The sequence below is a fragment of the Antechinus flavipes genome, chromosome 2, assembly GCF_016432865.1.
Source record: "Antechinus flavipes isolate AdamAnt ecotype Samford, QLD, Australia chromosome 2, AdamAnt_v2, whole genome shotgun sequence".
In the NCBI taxonomy this organism is placed as follows: Eukaryota; Metazoa; Chordata; class Mammalia; order Dasyuromorphia; family Dasyuridae; genus Antechinus; species Antechinus flavipes.
The window spans coordinates 214408024-214430437 of NC_067399.1; the positions used below are offsets into that span (position 1 = coordinate 214408024).

General features: G+C 35.4%; 1 protein-coding gene across 1 annotated transcript in view; it reads left to right on the forward strand.

The window, feature by feature from the left end:
- The first annotated feature begins 14 nt into the window (after positions 1 to 14).
- Positions 15 to 22414, forward strand: part of GAN (gigaxonin) — a 64664-nt gene continuing 42264 nt past the window's right edge. The window contains exon 1 of the mRNA XM_051976174.1: positions 15 to 1165. Coding sequence (XP_051832134.1) covers positions 999 to 1165 — 167 coding nt within the window. The 5' untranslated portion in view covers positions 15 to 998. The remainder of the gene's footprint in view (positions 1166 to 22414) is intronic.

The following is a 22414-nucleotide window of genomic DNA, read 5'->3' on the forward strand; positions in this document are numbered from 1 at the left end:
CAGTCCTCAACCAAACAACCGCGACCATCTCAGAGAGGTTGCCCTGTGCTCCCACAGCCCAACAGCAGCCGGCACCAGGCTCTTCCTACAAGCCTCGGGAGGAGAGCAAGAAGCCAGTTTCAATATTGGGGGAGGAGGTGGGGCAAATACTGACATCCGCCCCTACACATGTGAATGGGGCCCGAGCTCCGTCTCCTACGAGGGAGATGGGAGGGGCGCATTCCTATCTCTAATAAAATAGGCTGGTTCTTCTAAAGCGAAGTGCCCCTTCTATCGAACTCCTCGCCCGCGTCCACCCTCAGCCCCGTTCGTTCCCACGAAGGAGAAGCAGCCTCTCCAGTGCCAGGAGAGACGTCCAGAGCTCTCAGGAGGTTCAAGCCCAAGCTCCTCCCTCCGCGGTGCAAAGTGAGCAAGACTGAAACACCCCCTCCTGAGAATGAGGTGGTCAGGACCAAGCTCCGCCCACCTCTCAAAGTGAGTTGGACGGCCGCCTCCCCACTTTCGCGAAGATAGACCTGTCCGAGCTCCGCCCCCTCTTCTCGTAGTGAAGGACTTGGATGGACACAACCACTCCCTGCCGTTTCGCTCGCTCCTAATAGTAGTTCGGGATACCCCGCTTAGTCTCCACTCTACAGGGAAAGGGGAGGAGTTTAGGAGGAAGTCTGTGATACGCTGTTGGGCGCACGCGGAAGGCGGGGCAGTCGCATAATGATGACGCCCTACTCTTGGATCCGTTAAAAAAGGCTGAGGGGGGCCGCCCCCCCATCGAACCTCCCCAACGCTTCGCTAATGGCGCAGCCTAGGTGCTGCCTAGTTTGCCTCGCGCTCCTTCCGTTGTTTTCCTATCCGTGAGCCAAGGAACGAAGGAGCGCGCGCCCAGAGTGACGGCCAGAGCGCCGGTGCAGTACGCGTTGTGGGGACACTGAGGTGGCGGCGGCGGCGGCGGCGGCCCCCAAGAGAAGGGGTAGAGAGAAGGGACAGGCAGCGCGGATTGCAGGATGGCGGAGAGCAGCGCCGTGTCAGACCCTCAGCATGCTACCCGGCTTCTCCGCGCTCTGAGCTCGTTCCGAGAGGAGGCCCGTTTCTGTGACGCGCACCTGGTGCTGGAGGGTGAAGAGATCCCGGTGCAGAAGAACATCCTGGCGGCCGCCTCGCCCTACATCCGGTGAGCCCGCCACCATCCCTCCGAGCCTCTCCTCTGGTCCTCCAGCTGGGCCGGGGCCTGGGTGGGGCGCTGCCCCGGGGGGGCCGAGACAGTCCCGGTGATGAATTGCCCCAGACCTAAGCTGCTTTCTTGAAAGTTGCCCTGGGACAGTACGTTCTCTACACCTCTCCGACTACCCCTTCTCGGCCTCGGGGACCACTTGCGTGGAGTTGCCCCCCCTTCCAACCCTGGCTCTCTGGGCGGGGAAAGGGAGGGCAGGGCGGGGTCCCCGACTTAGAATCCACATACTAACTACTTCCTCGGGACTTGGTCGGAGGAATTGCACCTTTGGGCTCTTCTGTGTAGTTTGTTATTGTAGGTGTAGATAAGCAGTTGGCCCCAGCGATGCTTTTCTTCCTATCCCCTTTTTGAAATACTAGATTTTCTAGCGTTTGTCTCATGGAGACGTCCTAGAATTAAGAGATAATAAAGTAGGAAATATTTATTTCTGCATACAATTACAGGCTCCTGGAGCCATTATATACTGGTGATTGAATAACTTAAAACTTTATCTTAAAAACAAAGCTTAACCTGATTTACTAGCGCAACAAAACTGGTTAATTAAAGATAGATGTAACTGTTTATACAAGCTTATACCGCCATCTCCCCTCTGTTCTTTTCTTACATTAACTTTCCTGTCTTAGTTTGGACAAACTAAAATACTAAAAGCAGCATTTAGGAAAAGAAATTATCTAATAAGTCAATTAAATATTGGTTAATAGATGGAAATTTTTATTTTCTAATGACAAAGCAGGAAAGTAAAATTGTGTCCTGTCCTTATTGCACTGTCATGCCACTATAGCTATGTTATTTTTATGATCTTTCAACTAGAGGGTTTTTATGTTAACTGGAACCAACGTATGTGACTAACATTAACTTATTGGAATTAACTTATTGGAACTTCATCTAACTGTTTTACTTGAGTAGAGTTTGTAAGTCAAGGATAGGTAAAAAGCATGACACAGGATTAGAAAGGTAGGCAATGATAGATTGTGTTCGACCTTGATTGTTAGGAGACTTGATTTTGCTGATACAAAAGCTTCCTGAAGATCGTTAAGAAGCCTGAGATACACATTTCAGATTTGCATTATTAAGACCCATTTAACTTGATATGTTATTCCCTGATATTAAGCTATTAACATCTGTATTTTAGATGCATTATTGTTGCCCTTCACTAAGTGGTTGAAAGCTAGAAAGAAGTAAATGTGGTCTGGCAGTACTTTGACACAACTTCTTAGGTGCCTATATTACTTTGTTCTTTCTTTGTACTTAAAGAAACTTACAATGTAGCAAAGTAGTCTCTCTAGTTGGGGTGGAGTATTGCTCCCCTATAAGATTTGTTTTCCAATCTGTTGAACAACTTCTTGATTAAATTATCTGTATTCATGGGATTATTAATTTAGAGGCAGAAGGGATTTTAAATGTCATCTGATCCAGAGTCTTATTTTATAGAGGTGAAATTCACTAAGAGCCAAAACAGGACAAGAATTGCAGTCTGGATTCAAACTCATTCTCTGATTCCAAAACCAGGGTTCTTTCAATTCTCATGATGCTGTCGTAATTAGTAGCTTTCAGTTAATAGTTGGGTTTTGTTTGTTTTAAACCCACATAATATTATAACTTTTAGATCCATAATAAAACTTTGTCTCAATGGTAGAAATATTCTTAGAATATTTTTTTCAAATAATATAATTCCAAACTATACTTAAAGAACTATTTTAATCAGGTACTTTTTAAAACTTCTTGAACATTCCTATGGTTCTAAGAAACTATCTTATTCTTAAAAAGGAAGAACTTTTTAAGCTCTTTAAAACAAATGCCAAATGCCATATACTTAGTATTATTCATGTTCTGGAACTTGATATAGCTGTAGTTTTTTTTTTTTCTTTTTTGAATTAGGATTGTTATGTCTTGTCTCAGATCTATAAACATGTTAACTTTACATTTCGACTAATTTTCTTAAGTATTTCAAACGATTCACACTTCTTACTGATAAAAGCAACATAGTTATATTCAATAGCACTGCTTTATAAAATTTTCTGTACATGTCAGTATATCTAATGTGTATAGTGGAACTGATTAATGGTGCTGTAGGCTAAACTCCTGTACATGACAATTTAGGATCATAAATCTAAAGTTGGAAGGTACCTTAAAGATAGCACAGGGTCACAGAGCTGGAAGGAACCTCAGGGATCAATTGGTACAGCCCCAACATAGTGTAGGTGAAGAAACTGACGCCCAAAGAGGTAAGTGATTTACTCAGGGTTACATAGGAAATTGCAGAATCCTGATTCAAACTTTGGTCCTCTGATCTCACTCCAAGTGGTCTTACCAGGATGCTTTTTAAAACCTTCATAAATAGGAACATTAGTGAAGCTTAGAATGGTGAAAATGGGGCATCTTGGTTACATCACATAAACCACTGGTCTGTAGTCAGGAAGGCCTGTGTTCAAATATCAGTGACCCTGGGCAAGTCATTTAATCTGTTTACTTCAGTTTCTTTATCTGTAAAATAAGGATGTAATAGGATCTATCTCCCAGAGTTGTTGTGAGGATCAAGTAAGATAATTGTAAAACACTCAGTATAGTACACAGTACCTGATGCATAATAAGCATTATTATATAAATGTTACCTGTTATTATTATATCAACATTTTCTTGTAGTACTTTATCTTTCCTTATGATATAAGACATTTTTCCTTTTCCATCAGATCAGAAGAGTGCTTTACTGAGTCATTGTAGCCAGAATGAGGCCTTGACTTCTATTTTGTCCGTTTTTCTCTATCAAGGAGAATGATGCCAAGATTAAACTGGAGAGAATAGAATGGATCAAGAGAATTTAAAACCAATATGTGTGACTACAGTAAAGGAGTTCCTTCTTGTCCTAAATTCATCCTTTTATCAGTGAATATTTAGCACCTTCTGTATGCACAGCACTGTTCTAGGTGTGGAGAAAATAAATGAAAGTTTATATATTTCACATATGCATGCAGTCCTGGAGCTTGTACAATATATTTGGGGCATAAAATACAAATGGGACAAGTAATACCTTAAGTGTATTAGGAGGGTGAGAAATAGTACTAAATGAGATGAACAAAGACAAGATAGCAGAAAGTGGTTTGATTTGGATGAATCATATGGTGAACCAGGTAGAGTGCCTTGAATGATATACAAAGGAATTTGAACTTCTACAGTCAAAGGAACTGACCAAAATAGTAATAAAAACAGTTTTCTCCATGAAAAGATTTTTGTGAAAGATAAGTGATGGATTGGAGTAAGAAGAAGGACCTACAGTGATTTGAATGTATGGAAATAACAAGAAGACTATGAATTTTTGAGATAGTCAAAGTAAAATTAACTGGGCTTGACCAACCTTGGCAAACTGAATTTGGGAACAGAGATCAAAGATAACCCTGAGGTTAACCAAGATTGAGAGGACTGTGGTGCCACAGGCAAAAAACAGGGAAGTTAAAGAATAGTCAACATTAAGGGGAAAGTTTAACTTGGTTTGGAGATTCTTTATCTTTTTTCTGTGTCATGGACCCCTTTAACATAGGCTAAAGCCTATGGATCTCTTTTCAGAATTTTTAAGAGCATAAAATAAGCTATATTGGATTACAAAGGAAACCAATTATATTGAAAATACATACATAGTATACATATATGTATCTGTGTGTCTGCACATAGAATTCATTGACACTGGGTTGTTGGAGGGGTATATAGATTTAAATCTCAGAAGTAAGGGCTAGGATTGTAAATCTTTATAGTGGTGTGGCAGTTGAAGCTGTGAAACTGAATGGGTTTGTCTTTGCCCCACTTTCTTTCTCTCATCTACAAGGTGGATAACCAACTAATTGAGAAATTCAGGTCACTCACACTAGTTGAACTATATACTTTCAGTTTCTGAAGAGCAGTATGATTAGGTGAACCAGTTGTGATCATTGAAAGATCATGGGAATATTGGGGAAAAACAAACAGCTTGATATATATATATGTATATGTGTGTGTGTGTGTGTGTGTGTGTGTGTATGTATATATATATATATACACACACACATTTTTTTTTTTTTTTTGAAGAGGTCCTGCAAATTTGGCTAGGGAACTTGACTTAGATCCTTGGGGAAATTTCAGAATAAATCATTAGATAAGTGAGGAGCAGCTAGATGGCATAGTGGATAGAGCACCAGCCCTGAAGTCAGGAAATCCTGAGTTCAAAATAGGCCTCAGACACTTAACACTTCCTAGTTGTGTGACCCTGAGCAAGTCACTTTATCCCAACTGCCTGGGCGGGGAGGGGAGGAAGGAAGGATGAAGAATGATAAATTCTTAAGGGAAATAGCAATTACAAAGATTCAGCATGTTATTGTCATGCACATGTCAGAGTAACCTCATTTATTTTTGAGACAGGTTTGCTAAAACTAGTAAATTGAAGGCAATATTGTGGATAGTTATATATAAATTTAGCAAAAATTTTGATAATCTTTTGTATTTCTAAGAAAGATGGAGAGATATAGATGTGGCTCTTGTAGAAATATAATCTGATGAATTCAGAACTGGTTGAATGGCTTGACTTTAAGTAGTTCAGCCTGGCAGAAGTTTATCAAAAGAGTGCCATGGGGATTTGTGTTGTTTAGCATTTTTATCAGTTGGATCAATTCATTGAATAAAGGCATGATGTTATGTTCATCAAATTTTCAGCTGATAGAGTTAGGATATAGAAATATCTCAGCAATCTAGAGGCATCTAGTGTTATAGTGAATAGGGTGCTAGACCTGTAGTGAGGAAGACTTGTGTTCAAATCTTGTCTTATGTGTGACCCTGGGCAAACACCTACCTCAAGGTTTTTGTAAGAATCAAATAACACTTATAAATAACTTTTATAAAAAAATGCTATATAAATGTTAGGTTTTATTATTAAATGGAATACTGAATTGGGTGAAAGTTGCAAAGAGGTCAACTTAAGCATCGTATCAGGAGCAACTTCCTAACAGAACTTTTCAAAAGTGCAAAGGCTGAATTTAATCTCCTTTTGGAGATCTTAAGGGATAGGTAACAGTAGGGATTCATTCTGTGTTGTTTGAGCTGACTAGATGTTTTGTGAGATTTTTTCCAATTCTCAAATTCTGTAATTAAGGTCCATTTCATTTCTGATGATCACCATTTTCTCACTGCTCCATATCTTTTGCTGTTTCTAGTACTTATGTTATAGTTTAACATTTAAAGTTTTTCTTTTGCCCAATCTGTTTGAGTTACCTTCAGTAACTTATCAAATAGCTGTTTTTTTTTTTAAAAGTATCTTGATATAAATACAAAGTATTTAATGCTGCTAAACTGGTTTATAGCCTAAAGTCTTATTATTCATTGTATTTTGCAAATCTTAAAGCACTATCTAAATGTTGACTGTCATTAATACTAACAAGCGCATTTTACCATTGAAATAATATTTGGTCCATAGATGATTCTGTTGAAGTTATTTCTGGAAACAGTTGTCTAGAATAGGTTTCTTTATAACATAGAATTTGTCATTTATCGCTTGGGGTCTCCTAAATTTAATTTTGGCTTCCAATTAATTAGTATCACGAAAGTTATTTTGTGATTTTTTTTTTATGACTCAGTTTCCTTCTTTTCTTCCTTTCTTTTTTACTTTTTTCCAATTATATATAAAGGCAATCCCTTCCCCCCACCTCTTTTTGGGTAGTTGAGATTAAGGGGGATGTATCCAGGGTCATACTGCTAGCTAGTAACTGTAAAGTATCTGAGGTCAGATTTAAATTCAGGTCCTACTGACTCCAGGCCCAGTGTTCTATGCACTGCTATCCACTGCATCATCTGTTTGCCCCTATTAAAACAAATTTAAAAATTTTAACATTTTTTACACAATTTTGAGTTCCCAAATTTTCTCCCTTTTCATCCTCTCTAAAAGAGTAAACAATTTGATACAGATTATATATGTGCAATTATGTAAAACATGTTTCCAAATTAGTGATAGTTGTGAAAGAAAAAACCGCAAATGGAAAAAAATCATGAAAAAAAATAGTATGAAGTGAAAATAGTATGCTTTGATCTACTTTCAGAATCCATTCTTTCTCTGGATATAGATGAACCTTTTTTATTTCAGCATGAAACCTAGTTCAATTTTTTTTTTTGTTCAAATGTTTCAGAATGTATCATTGCTTTTTCAGTGGTTGAAATGATCTTTAATAGTTATAACTTGTAGTTACATATTTTAACTTGAGTCCAGAAACTACTTCTGAAAAAAAGGAGGGTGTTTTTGTTTTGTTTTTTTGGTCCTAAAGTGTACTTCAGAAATATGACAGTCCGGAATCTGTGCTTCTAGGAAAACTACATGAAAATGACTCATGTAAGCTAATCATTTTAAATTTAAAATAAATTATTTAATTTGCCTTAGCTTATTTCAGAGTAGAGATAGTTTTTTAATATTTGTGGATTTTTGCATATTCACAAACTTTGTCGTGTTGCAGTCATTATATTGCAGTTGAAGGGAACTTAGGAAGATGTTGTTTTAGGAGAGGGTTCAGCAGCTATAGGCCAAACCTATAATCTGAGAGGGGTTTGTAAAAACTATTTGTTCAAAACTGATCAGATTGGGTGTGACTCATGGATATTAGCATTTTTGGTATAAAAGTATTATCTTTTAGTGGAAAGAGCATCATCAAGAAATCTAGGTCTCTGAACTCCCAGACAATAAATACTTATTGAGGGACTTTTTTTGGGCCAAACACTGACTTTATCCCAACTTTTACTGGTTTGGTTTTATTAAAGATCATGTAACTAATATGTCTCAAGTTTTCTTATTGTCTAAACAGTGGGGAGGCAAGCCTATTTTGACAGTAATATAAAAGTACTATATAAATGCAGAATGATGTGTATACAATGGTATAAGAATTCATGGACTTCTCCCCCAGTGAAATAATTTTTTTAAAAGTCTGAAGTTTAAATTAGGTGCTTTAAATAGGACAGCAAAGAGGCAGAGCCTAATTAAAATATCATCTTAAAGTTAATAAAGTTTATGAAAAAGTATATGTGGGGACTGAGGACTCTGTTAGCCCCCGAATCCGTATTCTTTTCTCCAGACTTAGATCATGTATAACCTGGGAAGCCTTCCCATATCCTCCCAATTAATCAACATTAGCAATTCTTAAAGTGGGGTCTGAGGCATCCTGGGGGGGTCCCCAAAACCATTATTTGTCTATTAAGCCATCCCTTTCTTTCCTAACATTAATGTGTGAAACTTTCTAAATATATTTCAATGAAAACAACATCACAATATAGTGAATACAGAAACAGATATAAAAATCCAGTTGTCTTCTATTAAGTGAGATAGTAAAGAAATTACAAAAAATATGTTAAACAATGCTGTTTTTTTTTTTTCAGGGTTTTTTAAAATGATATAATTATTTTTAATTTTAAAGTGTGACTGAGGCTAACATGTAATAGGCTTACTATCTCAGATGAATTAAATACATGTTTTAAAATTTTATGAATTTTAATTTTCAAAATGGTAAGTAAATTTAATTCACATAAGTTAATAGACTTTTTTCTTTTATTTACTTGATTTTGAGTCTTTGCATTCAGGATAATAATGGGATAAGTGACCAGAAACAAATTAATTTTGAGGAGAATGGGTGAATAATTAATTATAGTATTTATTCATCTTTATATTTTAAAATTCCCAAAGGAAAGCTAACTCTTTTCTATTCGTTTCCTTGTTGAACATACTGAGATAAAATTATTGGGTGAGATCATAGCATAGCATTCTGCTTCATTGTAGGATTAGTCATTAACAGACTTCTTTGGAGATCTTGCAATTCTCTGGGAGGAAATAGTGACTTTAGCCCTCCTTTCCCCTTATACACAAAGCAAATATGAGGAATGTTTGACTTAAAGATCAGAGATCTTTCTTATGTTGCCTTAGAATCTTGTTTCCTCACTTATCCTTGCTGCCCAAATACCATGATATCCCCTATTATTGGCTGAAAGAAGAATGAAATCACTCAGCGTTGCTTCTGCTGTTGACTGCCTACTACCCCTTACTGGTCGCTTTCTTTATAGATAAGGGTAGGTACTATTCTAACAATATTTTTGCAATACCATTCAAGTGATGCTGTCTATATTAGAAATACAGCACTGATGAATCAATCCCTTTGTTCTGGGTACTTTAACTAATGGTGACTTGTAAGCGCTACAGTGTGATATTTGATATGCCCTAAAATATCTTAACTTTAACAGGTGCCTCTTTTTCCCCTATGGTTTACCATTCATAATACTGGGAATTTGTATATCCTATTCTTTTGTTGTTGTCTCTATCCCCACTAAATAATCTCTCCTAATTTTGAGTTCTGTTGTATGTTGTATTATTTATACTCAAGAACTTTAAAAAAAAAAAAACTATTGTTATGTGAGTATTCATTTAATATCTTAGTATTAGTGATTTGCTTGGCCAAAACAAAATAAAATGTAGTGATCAGCCTGATGAGCTTTTCTGAACTTAAACTTTAGATAGACACTGGGTCTTGCATCAGGATGATAAGTTCAGATATGACTTCAGATATTACTGGCTGTGTGACCCTTAAAACTTCTTTCAGCTTCAGTTCACTCTACTGTAAAATAGGGATAATATTAGCATCTATCTTTCATTGTTGTGTGATGATAAAGTGAGATATTTGTAAAGTGCTGTGTAAATGCTAGTAGTTGTTGATACATTTTGTGCTGTTCTTTGAGGGAACTTGGTTATCTCCACATAGTGAAGAGAACTTTAATGGAAGTACAATTATAGTTTGTGTTGTAGTTATACATGTTTTTTTTGTTTGGTTTGGTTTTCTACTAGTGGAGAAGGGAGGTAATTTTATTAACTTAATTTTGGGTACAAAGAAATCAGACATAAAGCTCACGTATTTTGTCTAAGAATTGTATTATAAGGTAGGAAGTTTACAATCCAACTTGACTAGAATACTAATTGTGAAGTATTGATTGCCGTGGCAACATTGTAAAAGCCATTTTCAATTTGCATTTGTTTAGATTTAAATCTAAGCAGCATCAAGAACTTTTTAAAAGGTAACAGGGTATTGAGGTGGATTGAAGCTAATATGAAAGCTTATAATGAAGAAAACTCCTGTTTGTTACAGGGGGACAGAATTTTGTTTATGAGAAGGAAGTTTTACCCCTATGCTTTTAAAGTTTTTTTCTTCTAAAATAATTTAATAACATACTTAAATACTTATGGTATGAATCAAAAAGACAATATTTAAAACAAAATTCCTGAAAGGCTTAAATACTACACTTTAAAATCTCCCTCCAGATATGATTCAACGACCTACTTTATCTTTGGAAAGTATAAAGTGTTCTTTATCTTTTTGGATTAGAAAAGAAAAGGTGTGGGGAATAGGTTTTATTGTCAGGCCTTGAAGGCAAAAACTGAACTACCTTTTTCTTTGCTTAGGATAATATGTTTTACATATTAAATAAATACTTACGCCATTGAGGCTGCATGATATAGTACATAGAGCCCTGAAACCATAGCATCTTCAGACGTCTGGAGGCTGTAGGTAAAGTACAATTGACAAGACCAAGTTGTGTAATCATGAGCCCATCATTTAACTTCGTTGAACCTCAGCTTCTTCATCAAAAATAATAGGAATAGTGTTTGAATTGGCAACTCTAAAAAAGTTGAGGGCATTCTCTTTTGTATACTGTAAATTGATTATTCTCCTTTGTAAACATTGTAAAATTAGTGGAAAGAGTACTAGATTTTTTTTTAGTTTAAAAGACTTGGGTTTTAATCCTGTGCCTGCCTATGTGGCTTTGGGCAAATCATTTTACCAAAGCAAATCTGTAAAATGAGATTAGATGATCTTTAAGGTTCTTCCCAATTATAAAGCCTGTGATTCTATGAACTTTAAAGTTCTAGATGTGTAAAAAGGGTTGTTGAATTAAATTTCCATAATCATACTTGGAAAACGTGGGAGATAATATTTGGTGCTACTTGCCTACTGAAACAATTGTTTTCAATAATAGTTAAGAACTTGATCAACCAGTTTTTAATTAAAGTAAAGAAAAGCTTCTGACAGTGCCAAAAATAAAAATTGCTTGCTCTTATGATTTGTTAGAGCTTCTGCCTGAGGTTCTAAGGTTGTACAGGTAGCTTCCCTTAAAGAGCACCTAAGAAGTGTCTCCATAGGTGGAGAAGCTAGAACTATTTGCAGGTTGTGGCATGAATGCTTAACTTTCAAGTGTACTTCCAAAAGGCCAGGGTGTGACCAGAAGAAATCGGACTTGTTTTTACTCTAGAATTCTTTGCTTCATAAACTGCTGCATCATGATTTTGTGGCTTTGAATCCTGTCTTTTATGTTCTAAAATTTAGTTTGCATTTTAAAATCCTGTCCGTTATAGATTTGGAGACCCAGATGTTTATATTATATTTTCTTGCATATTATTTTATATTCAATGTCAAAAGAGCAACTTATAAAAAAGGAACTAAGATATACCATAATGGATGGAGAGGTTACCCTTGAAATAAATAGGTTCTGACACATACTATGTATCCTGAACAAATCGGTTAACTCTAAGATTTAAAAAGTGTTCATATTAAGGAATTTCCTATCTAAATGAAATGACAGGTTTTTTTTTTCACTCTACCACCAAACAAAAATGACTCCCCACTTGATTCAGAAGCCTAGAGGGTTTTTTTTTTATGTTTTATATTCAAAACCTTTCATTAAAACCATATTTTGTGTCTTTATTATAACATAGAAATGGCCCTGGGTCTTTGAAGACTGTCTCAGCAGAGTATAAGATATCATGAGTCTTAATGATCAGAAAAATTCATTATAAACCCTACAAAAGACTGTTTTTGTCAAAAGATCAACCTAACAGAATTAGGAGAGACTCACCAAAGAAGTCTGGCCACCAGATAGTTGGTTAGTTTATTTATTTGTTTATTTATTTACTGATGGGCAGCTTATCAAACTCTTTTTTGGGGCTTTGATCTGTGTTGGTGATGAAAGCATGGATCTTTTGAAGTATTGATAAATCTATATTCCTTATGTAAAATGAAAGGTATTAGACAGTATGTTTCCAAGACCTACTTTTCTAGTTATTATATGATTCATTATTTATGGTTTTTTAATCATATGCATTTCTACTTTAATGGGAGTCATTATATTGACATTTAATTTTTTGTGTTATCTGTTAAAACCAGAAAAAAATCTTCCCTCATTTTTGCCCCCAAATAATAGTTCTTTGGCTTCTCTTTCACTGAAACTATTAAAAAATTATTTTTACATTCCCCTTCTATACACCTAACTTCCATTTTTTATCAACTCTTAGTTTCTTAATCTTACCACTCCAATTATTTCCTTTGTTTTAAAAAATAAAATCATATTTGTTTAAAACCACAGTATCAATTCCAATAAAATTTTTAATCCTTAAATTCATAAAAACAAGACAAGGCTAAGATTGGCTCCAAGTTAGATCATACCCAATAAGGTTTTTTTAACTAAGATTTCTTACAAATAAAAATAAATCTATAAGTATTACATACTTTAGATATTAATTAATATGTTTTTAAGGAAAAAGAGAAATTAAGATATCAAACATCAACAGTTAACTGAATTATATGTGACTTTTAAGGGAATAAGGGAATTAGTTTCCCCTCACTCTGTTCCTATACTGTAAATCTTTTCCCTGAGAATATTCGTAAGAATTCATTCAAAATTGCTGTTTGAATTTAATTCCTTCCCTCTTTAAACAGAAAAGTAGAATATTTGGTAATTTTTGATACTGTAATGAATGAGAAAACATGGAATCAGCAAATGAAATCATAATTCATTGTACCAGAGTGTAGAAGTCCTTAGCATGACAAAGAACAGGAAAGCAAAAGGTAAATTTTGCATATCAAAAGTCTTAAATTTCATAAAAAGGTTTGTTAAAGTTAATATGTACCCAGTACTCAATATATGTTATTTCCATTTTCAGCTTTTAGATTCCAGAATTATTAGGAACTAGTTTCATTTATACATCATGATAATCGATAAAAATAGATTTCAGTCTGAAATACGCAGAATTGTCATGAGGGTTTTCCCAACACTCACTCCTCTCTATTTATCAATTTTTTGACCTACTCACAAGTGATGAAAACATTAGTTAGAAAAAAATCAATAATATTAAGATCTTAAACCCCACTTATTAATAACCATTGAATTTAATTTGGTGATAACATTTGAGAACTACTGGATCTCAATGAAAACATTCTCCTTAGTAAAACCAAATTACAACAGAATTGATAATGCATATACTTAACATTCAGAGTTTTTGAGTAACTTCTAAAGCATTAATTGAGTAATTAGGCAAGAGAATCTTGTCTTAGAATTTGAACATTGAGAGAGATAGTAGATCAGGTAGGAAATTATACAGATGGGAAAAAATTACTTGTAAATCTACTTTAAATCTTCTGAAATAACTTAGTTATTTTTTTTAAAAAGCCTTTTAAATAGCTTGGAAATTTAAAAAAAAAGAATTTCTCATGTCTGAAACACTTAAAGAAGTAGCTTAAATGTTTGTTGCTTAACATCAGCTATCAGTTTTCTTGGTAACCAGTGCTTTTTCTTTTAAGTATCAGCCTTTGGTTAAAAAACAAAAACAAACCTTATCATTTGATAAATAACCATGTGCTTATATAAGGATTTATCATCACTGAATCATCCCAATTAAAGCCTACATTCCTTATTTACCATATATCTTCATTTTAGGCTCCCTTTTAAATCTGTACTTGTCTCTATTTCAGAAATTGCATAATGAAAACAATTTCCTTCTGTAAATGTAAATGTCCTTCCCCCTCCCCCCCATTTTAAGAGTATTTTGGTTTTTCCTATTACATTAAAAAGATAATTTTTAACATTCACTTTTGTAAGATTTTGAGTCCAAATTTTTTTTTCTCTCTCTCCCTTCCCAAGACAACAAATAATGCTATATAGGTTATACATGTTTAGTGCTTTTAAACATTTTCATATTTGTCATATTGTGGGGGGGAGGTAGGGGAAGAGGGAAGAAAACCACAAGAAAGGAAAAAAGTATGCTTCAATCCACAGTCAGTCTATATAGTTCTTTCTCAGGTTGTGGTTGGCATGTTCCATAAGTCTTTTTGGAATCTTCTATTGTGGAGAACAACTAAATCTGTCATGGTTAATCGTCACACTTTCTTATTGTTGCTGTGTACGATGTTCTCCTGGTTCTGCTCACGATCAGTTCTAAATGTCTTTTTAAAGATTTTTATATTTTGGTGTTTAACATTCCCTTTTAAAAATTTTTGAACTCCAAATTCTCTCTATCCTCCCCTGCTATAAGCAAGCAATTTGATAAATATTATATATATACAGTTACAGAAAACATTTTCATATTAGTTATGTTGTAAAAGAAAACACAGAGCCCCCTAGACTATCACTCCCAAAAAGAAATAAAGTTTTAAAAGTATGTTTTGTTACGCATTGAGGCTTCAACATTCTTTCTCTGGAAGGAGATAGCATTTTTTATTATAAGTCCTTTGGAATTTTATCATACAATATTGCTGTTACAACATTCTGGTTCTCTACTCACTTCACTTTGTATCAGTTCATCTAATTCTTACCAGTTTTGTTTTTTTTTTTTTTGGGGGGGGGGACATCCTGCTCATCATTTCTTATAGCACAATAGTGTATTCCATCATAATCATGTACAACAACTTGTTCAACTATTCCCTAATTGATGAACATCCCCTCAATTTCCAATTCTTTGACAACATTAAAAGAGCTGCTATAAATATTTTTGCACACATAGTCCTTTTCCTTTTTTTTTCTTAATCTCTTGAGATGCATACCTAATAATGGTATTGCTTTGTAAAAGAATATGCATAATTTTATAGCCCTTTGGACATAGTTCCAAATTGCCTTCCAGAATGGTTAAATCAGTATAAAACTTCACCAAAAGTTCAGTAGTGTTTTAATTTTCTCACATCCTCTCCAACATGTCATTTTCTTTTTCTGTATATTAGCCAATATGATAAGTGTAGGGTGGTAGATCAGAGTTGTTTTAGTTTGCATTTCTCTAATAAATAATGATTTAAAACATGTTTTTATGTCTAGAGATAGCTTTGATTACTTTGTCTGAAAACTGCCTCTTCATGATAGTAGTTCTGGGAGCCAAGATGGAAGAATAAATGAATTGCTATAATCCTCCCATGTTTACTTCTAGGCAACTATAAAATATACCTGCCCAAGACAGGTCCTAATGTAGTGGAACCAAGAAGCGGACAGCCTAGGAAACATGAGGGATCCCTCTAACTCAGATAAGAAGGGAGCAGGGAGATGAACTCCAAGACAGGAAGCTTCCCAGTGAGTCAGCAGCACACTCAACTTCAACAAATCAGCAGGAGATGCTGAGCCCCAGATATGGTAGAGCAGGTGAACACCAACACCAGTACCCTTCTATGCATACACATGTGTGCTTTGGCAAAACCATAGGAGCTTGCAGATGATAGCTCTGGGAAATCACTATGTGCTCTGGCATAGTCTCAGGCAATTACACACCTTCCAGAGACCAGAACACCACATGCTTCAATGTAGTCTCAGGGAAACACAGAAACACCCAATTTGGGGCTCAGCACAAGCCAGATACCAGCTACAGTTGAATTTGAATTCAGCACCAGGTAGGCTGCCAGACTCTTAAAGTGTCCAGTCTCATTTCCTCTCCCCACCCCCGAGACACCAGACACCAAACACCAGGGTTCCCTGTGAGTCTCAGGGACATATCAAGGTGGCACCAAGTAAACAGCAAGTGGTTACCACTGGCACAAGAAGCTAAAGGAAGTATTCCTTCCACCCAGGGAAAAGAGCTCAAATTGAAAAGAAAAGAAAAGGGAGAGAGTGTGTGTTGTGTGTCTGTAGGAGGACTATTATGGTGATAGAGAAGATGAAAACACATGAAAACATGAAATTCAGAAGAGGTGAACAATGTCAAAACATTTCTGGACAAAATCCCAAAGGAAAGGGAAAGAACTTGTGGAAAAACTCAAAAAGGAACTTTAAAAACATTTTTTAAAAATCAACCCCTCATAGTCAACTTAGAACCATGCCTTCTGTCTGTTTATACTCCTTAAACTGTTCTAACAATGATAAAAGTTCTTAGGAGTTTTAAGTGTCATTTTCCCATGTAGGAATGTAAATATCTTATCCTACTGAATCCCTTATGATTTTTCTTTCCTGTTTTCCTGCAACTCTTGAGTCTTGTATTTCAAAGTCATTTTTTTTCTATTCAACTATAGTCTTTTCATCAGAAATCTTGAAAGTTCTCTTATGTCACTGAATGTCCTTTTTTTTTCCTTCTGAAGGATTAAACTCCCTTTTGCTGAGTAGGTTATTCTTGGTTATAATTCTAGGTCCTTTGATTCTTAAAATATCACGTTTCAAGCTCTCTTTCTTGTATGTAAACCCCCTTAATGTAAAAAATGCTAAATCTTGTGTTATCCTGACTATCCATAATACTTGAATTGTTTCTTTTTTGCCGCTTGCAATATTTTCTCTGACCTGAGAATTCTGCAGTTGGTCTATAATATTCCTGAGAATTTTCATTTTGAGATCTTCTTCAAGAGATGATTTGTAGATCTTTCAGTTTCTATTTTACCCTCTGGTTCTAGGATATGAGTTTTCTTTGTTTGCTTATTTTTCTAACTTATTTCTTGACTTATTTTATGTTTTGGTTGGGCTTTGCTCCCAGAATGGAGAAACCAGTGTCCAAGATTTAGGCCATTTCTCCTGCTGTCTTTAGAGCTAACTCTGAGGTTCAGCAGATTTTTGGCTCTTCCAAGGTGATATGATCTAAAGAGAGGTGTGGTCACTGCTTTCCTGGTTGTGCTCTGAGCTGTGATTGACCACAAGCACTGTTTACTGTTCTGGAATTGTGACCAGAGTGTCTGCACACTTGTGACTACAAATACTAGTGAATTTGTGCTCCTTATATCTCTGAGACTACAACCCAAAATTTGCATATGTTCAGTATGACAGGTTCTGTACCCAGTGCTAGCAAAAGGGGTCCCTTGTAATATCCTTCTGACTGGTTATCTGTGGTTTGAGAGCTTTTGAAATTACTGTTGCTACAAGATTAGTAGGGAAGCAACAAACTGGGAAAACATCTTCACAGTTAAAGGTTCTGATAAAGGCCTCATTTCCAAAATATATAGAGAACTGACTCAAATTTGTAAAAAATCAAGCCATTCTCCAATTGATAAATGGTCAAAGGATATGAAAGACAATTTTCAGATGATGAAATTGAAACTATTACCACTCACATGAGTGTTCCAAATCCCTATTGATCAGAGAAATGCAAATTAAGACAACTCTGAGATATTACTACACACCTGTCAGATTGGCTAAGATGACAGGAAAAAATAATGATGCTGGAAAACGGGGACACTGATGCATTGTTGTTGGAGTTGTGAACGAATCCAACCATTCTGGAGAGCAATCTGGAATTATGCCCAAAAAGTTATCAAAATGTGCATACCCTTTGATCCAGCCGTGTTTCTATTGGGCTTATACCCCAAAGAGATACTAAAAAAGGGAAAGGGACCTGTATGTGCCAAAATGTTTGTAGCAGCCCTGTTTGTAGTGGCTAGAAACTGGAAAATGAATGGATGCCCATCAATTGGAGAATGGCTAGGTAAATTGTGGTATATGAATGTTATGGAATATTATTGCTCTGTAAGGAATGACCAGCAGGATGAATACAGAGAGACTTGGAGAAACCTACATGGACTGATGCTAAGTGAGATGAGCAGAACCAGGAGATCATTATACACTTCGACAACGATATTGTATGAGGATGTATTCTGATGGAAGTTGATTTCTATGACAAAGAGACTTAACTGAGTTTCAATGGATAAATGATGGACAGAAACAGCTACACCCAAAGAAGGAACACTGGGAAATGAATGTGAACTATTTGCATTTTTGATTTTCTTCCCGAGTTATTTTTACCTTCTGAATCCAATTCTCCCTGTGCAACAGGAGAACAGTTCGGTTCTGCAAATATGTATTGTATCTAGGATATACTGCAACATATTTAACATATATAGGACTGCTTGCCATCTTGGGGGGGGGTGGAGGGAGGGAGGGGAAAAATTGAAACATAAGTGAGTGCAAGGGATAATGTTGTAAAAAATTACCCTGGCATGGATTCTGTCAATACAAAGTTATTATTAAATAAAATAAAATTAAAATTAAAAAAAAATAAGAAATTACTGTTGCTGCTGCTACTAGTTAATTGCCTCTAAAGTCTACTGCTGGCACCCTAGTGTGGCTTGCACTGTGAGATCTATGCGGGTTCTGACCACCATTCTGATCTTTCCTGATCTTTCCTGCTGACTTAGATTTTGGGAGACTGGAAAATTATTTCAAACCAAACTTTTATTAATTCTGCCACTCCAGATTTCAATTTGAAGAGTTTTTTTTAAAGTTGTTTTGAGGGGAATTTGGAAGAGATCAGATAAGTCTTTGCCTTTACTCTGCTCTCTTGATTCCATCTTCGGTAAATGTTCTTTGGAGAGAGGATAACAATATAAAAGAAAACTGGTCTCAGAAACAAGAAAGTTCTTCAAGTTTTATCTCTGATGTGGCTATGTGACCCTAAACATTTGGTCAGTACTCTAAAAGTTTCTTAATTCTATGAGTTATGGATAAGGTGCTGGTCTTTATTGAGAGAGGGTGCTTCATTATTTGAAGGTTCTTCTATATCAGTCCCCTATATCACAGGTCTTTTCTTTCTCCTAATTAACTTTTAACTTTTTTTTAAGGAGTAATACTCCTGAGGACAGTTAGGTGGCATAATAGATAAGAGTATCAGCCCTAGAATCAGGAGGATCCTAAGTTCAAATGTACATACTCTCAGACATTTGACACTGTGATACTGGGTGAGTCACTTAAACTGGATTGCCTTGCCAAAATAAGTCTCTTATTTTTTTTTATTAATCATTTAAATAATCACTGATATGACTGGATTCATTTAAATCATCTTTAGAATTGTCCTCATTTTTATTTATACAGAATTCTTTATGAAAAAAAGAACTTTAAAAGAAAAAAATTATATGCATATTACATTTGGACAAGGTCCATCAAAAAACAGTGGAGGAAGTGCAGATAGTAATTAATCTTCTTTAATGGCATTTCCATCTATAAGATCATGCCATTTTTGAATATAGAACCATTGGTTCACGCTAGCAACTTTGGTGGCAAGAACTTTCTTTTCTAGGTCTTCAGTAATTGCATTTGCTGAGGAAAGGAAGGGGACCTGCCATTCATGCAGAAGGTTATACCAAGTAGTACCTCCACAAAGATTGATTCCTTAAATGACATCAAGAAATTAATTATCTCTGATTTCTCCTTCTTTAAGATATTTCACAGTGTGTTTTTTTTTTTTTTCATTTTTTAACTAGGGTTTACCATGAAAAATTATTGTTTTCTGTTTAGTTAGTACAGGTGGATACCACATTTCTAATTCTTACTGACAACATCCTATTCTCTGTGGTGAGTTCAAATGTGGGGTTCTTGTTCTTCTATAAAATATTATAAAAGTTCTCTCTGGGTGCCTTCCCTGGAATCAGGATTTTGTCGGTCCCTGTTCGGGCGCCAAAATGTTGGAGTTCAAATGTTGAAGTTCTTGTTCTTCTCAAAACACAGCCGGTTTAGCTTAGAGCCCTCCGAATGTCTCCAAAATCAAAGGTTCTGTCCTTTAGCCTCTGCCTTGCTTTCTTCTGCCTCCAACCAGCACAGAGATGGAATGAATCTCTTGTTTCCTTCACTTGGGACTCAGCTAGCTTTCTGGTGAGTCTTTCAGACCAGCTTGGTCTCAGTGGGGGGCGTGCAGGAGCCCAGCCACCTACCACAGTAGTGTGAGATGAAGATGAATCTGGTTGAATTGTAATCTACAGAGGTGGACTTAGTCCTAGTATGCTTTCACACTTAGATACTTTTGTTAACTTTGACTTTTGTGATACTGATCTCTCCGACTCTTTGACAAATGGCCTGTAATTCTTTGTTTTTTTTCTTCCAGCTTCTAAGGTGTTATCTTTTTTTCCCTTTATTAAAGCTTTTTATTTTCAGAACATATACATAGATAATTTTTCAACATTTAACCTTTACAAAACCTTGTGATCCAATTTTATCCCTCACACCTTCCCCTAAATGGTAAGTAATCCATTATATGTTATACATGGTAAAAATATATATTAAATCCAATATATGCATATATATTTATACAATTATCTTGCTGCACAAGAAAAATCAAATCAAAAAGGCACAAAAAGAGAAAGAAAATAAAATACAAACAAAACAACAACAAAAAGTGAGAATGCTATGTTGTTATCCACACTCAGTTTCCACAGTTCTTTCTTTGGGTGTAGATGACTCTCTTCATCACAAGATCATCAGAACTGGCCTGAATCATCTCATTGTTGAAAAGAGCTATGTCCATCAGAATTGATCATTGTATAATCTTGCTGTTGCCGTGTAGAATGATCTGCTGATATTCTGCTCACTTCACTTAGCATCAAATCTCTCCAGGCCTCTTTGGAATCATCTACTGATCATTTCTTATAGAACAATAATATTCCATAACATTCATATACCATAACTTATTCAGACATTCTCCAACTGATGGGCATCCACTCAGTTTACAATTCCTTGCTACTACAAAAAGGGCTGCCACAAACATTTTTGCACATGTGGATCTAAAATGTCTTTTAATTTGTAAAAGTTTACTTTTTCCTGATTTTTTGTTTTGCCTCACAACCTCCTTTTCCTTATTTATCTGCTTCCCTGTTTAGAATTTACATCTCAGTTTATATTATTCCCAAATTTGCTACAATGCGAGTCTTCTCCAGACAAAGAGGGTAACCTTATCAAGTGTTGTTCTCCCCTTAACCTAAAATCTACCCATATAGATTATACCACTCTGATTATTTGTGAAGGGAGGTCTGAATTTACTTCATTTTTGTCTTAGTTCTGTGCTTTTTTGCTCCCTGCTTTTAGTCCCTCTCTTGACTTTTGACTTTGAGTCTTTTCATAATAATCTTTCTTTCTGATCACTACAACTGCTTGTCCAGGTTAACACAGAATAATTTTGTTTGTTTGGAACATCTTGGTGATCTGTTCATTACTTTCTGTCTGACTCTCTCCTCCCCTCAAAAGCTTTTCTGTACAAATGGCAGAACACAAAAAGATGATTATATAAGCAACCCTGATTCTCTATTTTATGTATAAAATTATATGTGTGTGTAAAATTATAATTTTAAAAAAAGTCCTGTTTACTTGAGATTTGTTTTGAACTTACTTCAGTTGTTGGTACATTTCTTACAGGTTTCAGTTTTTGTGACACCATTTGCTAACTCCCTATCTCACCACTATCTCCAAAGTTAAAACAGAACAGAAAAGGAAAAAAATAAAACTTGCTTGTAAATACTTTTAACAAGCACATCAAGCAAAACAAATCCCCAGAGTAGTCAGATCCAAGAATATGTCCCTATATCTTGGATCCACAACTTCTCTTTCAGTAAGTCATTAAAATGTTTCATCATAGACTCTCTAGGAACCTGGTTGGTCTTTGCTTTAAATTGTCTTTTTAATGTTTTCCTTGTATAAATTGTTTTCCTGGTTCTAATCACTTTATTCCATTTTAGTTTATTCTAAATGATAATTTTTTGTGTGAAATTGTCTTTTCCTCTTGTGACATATTCACATTCCAGTTTATTTAGCGATTTCCCTTTTGTTTTTTTCCTCAATAGTATTTTTTCCAAACACATGTAAAAATATTTTTTCAACATTTATTTTTTTCTGTTCCAAATTTTGTCGTTTCCCTCCTTTACTTCCCCATCTCAAGATAACAAGTAATCTGATGTATACGTACTTCTACATATATGATGATTATTCAAGCATATACAAAAATTATACATATACAATACTTTTAAAGATATTTCCATATCTCCTGTTGTACAAGAAAAATCAGACCAAAAGGGAAAAAAACACAAGAAAAAGCTAACAAACCCCCCCAAAACAGTTAAAATACTAGGCTTCAATTCACATTTCATCTCCATTGTTCTCTCTCTGAATGTGATTGACATTTTTGATCCCATGTCTATTGAATTGTTTTGGATAACCACATTACTAAGA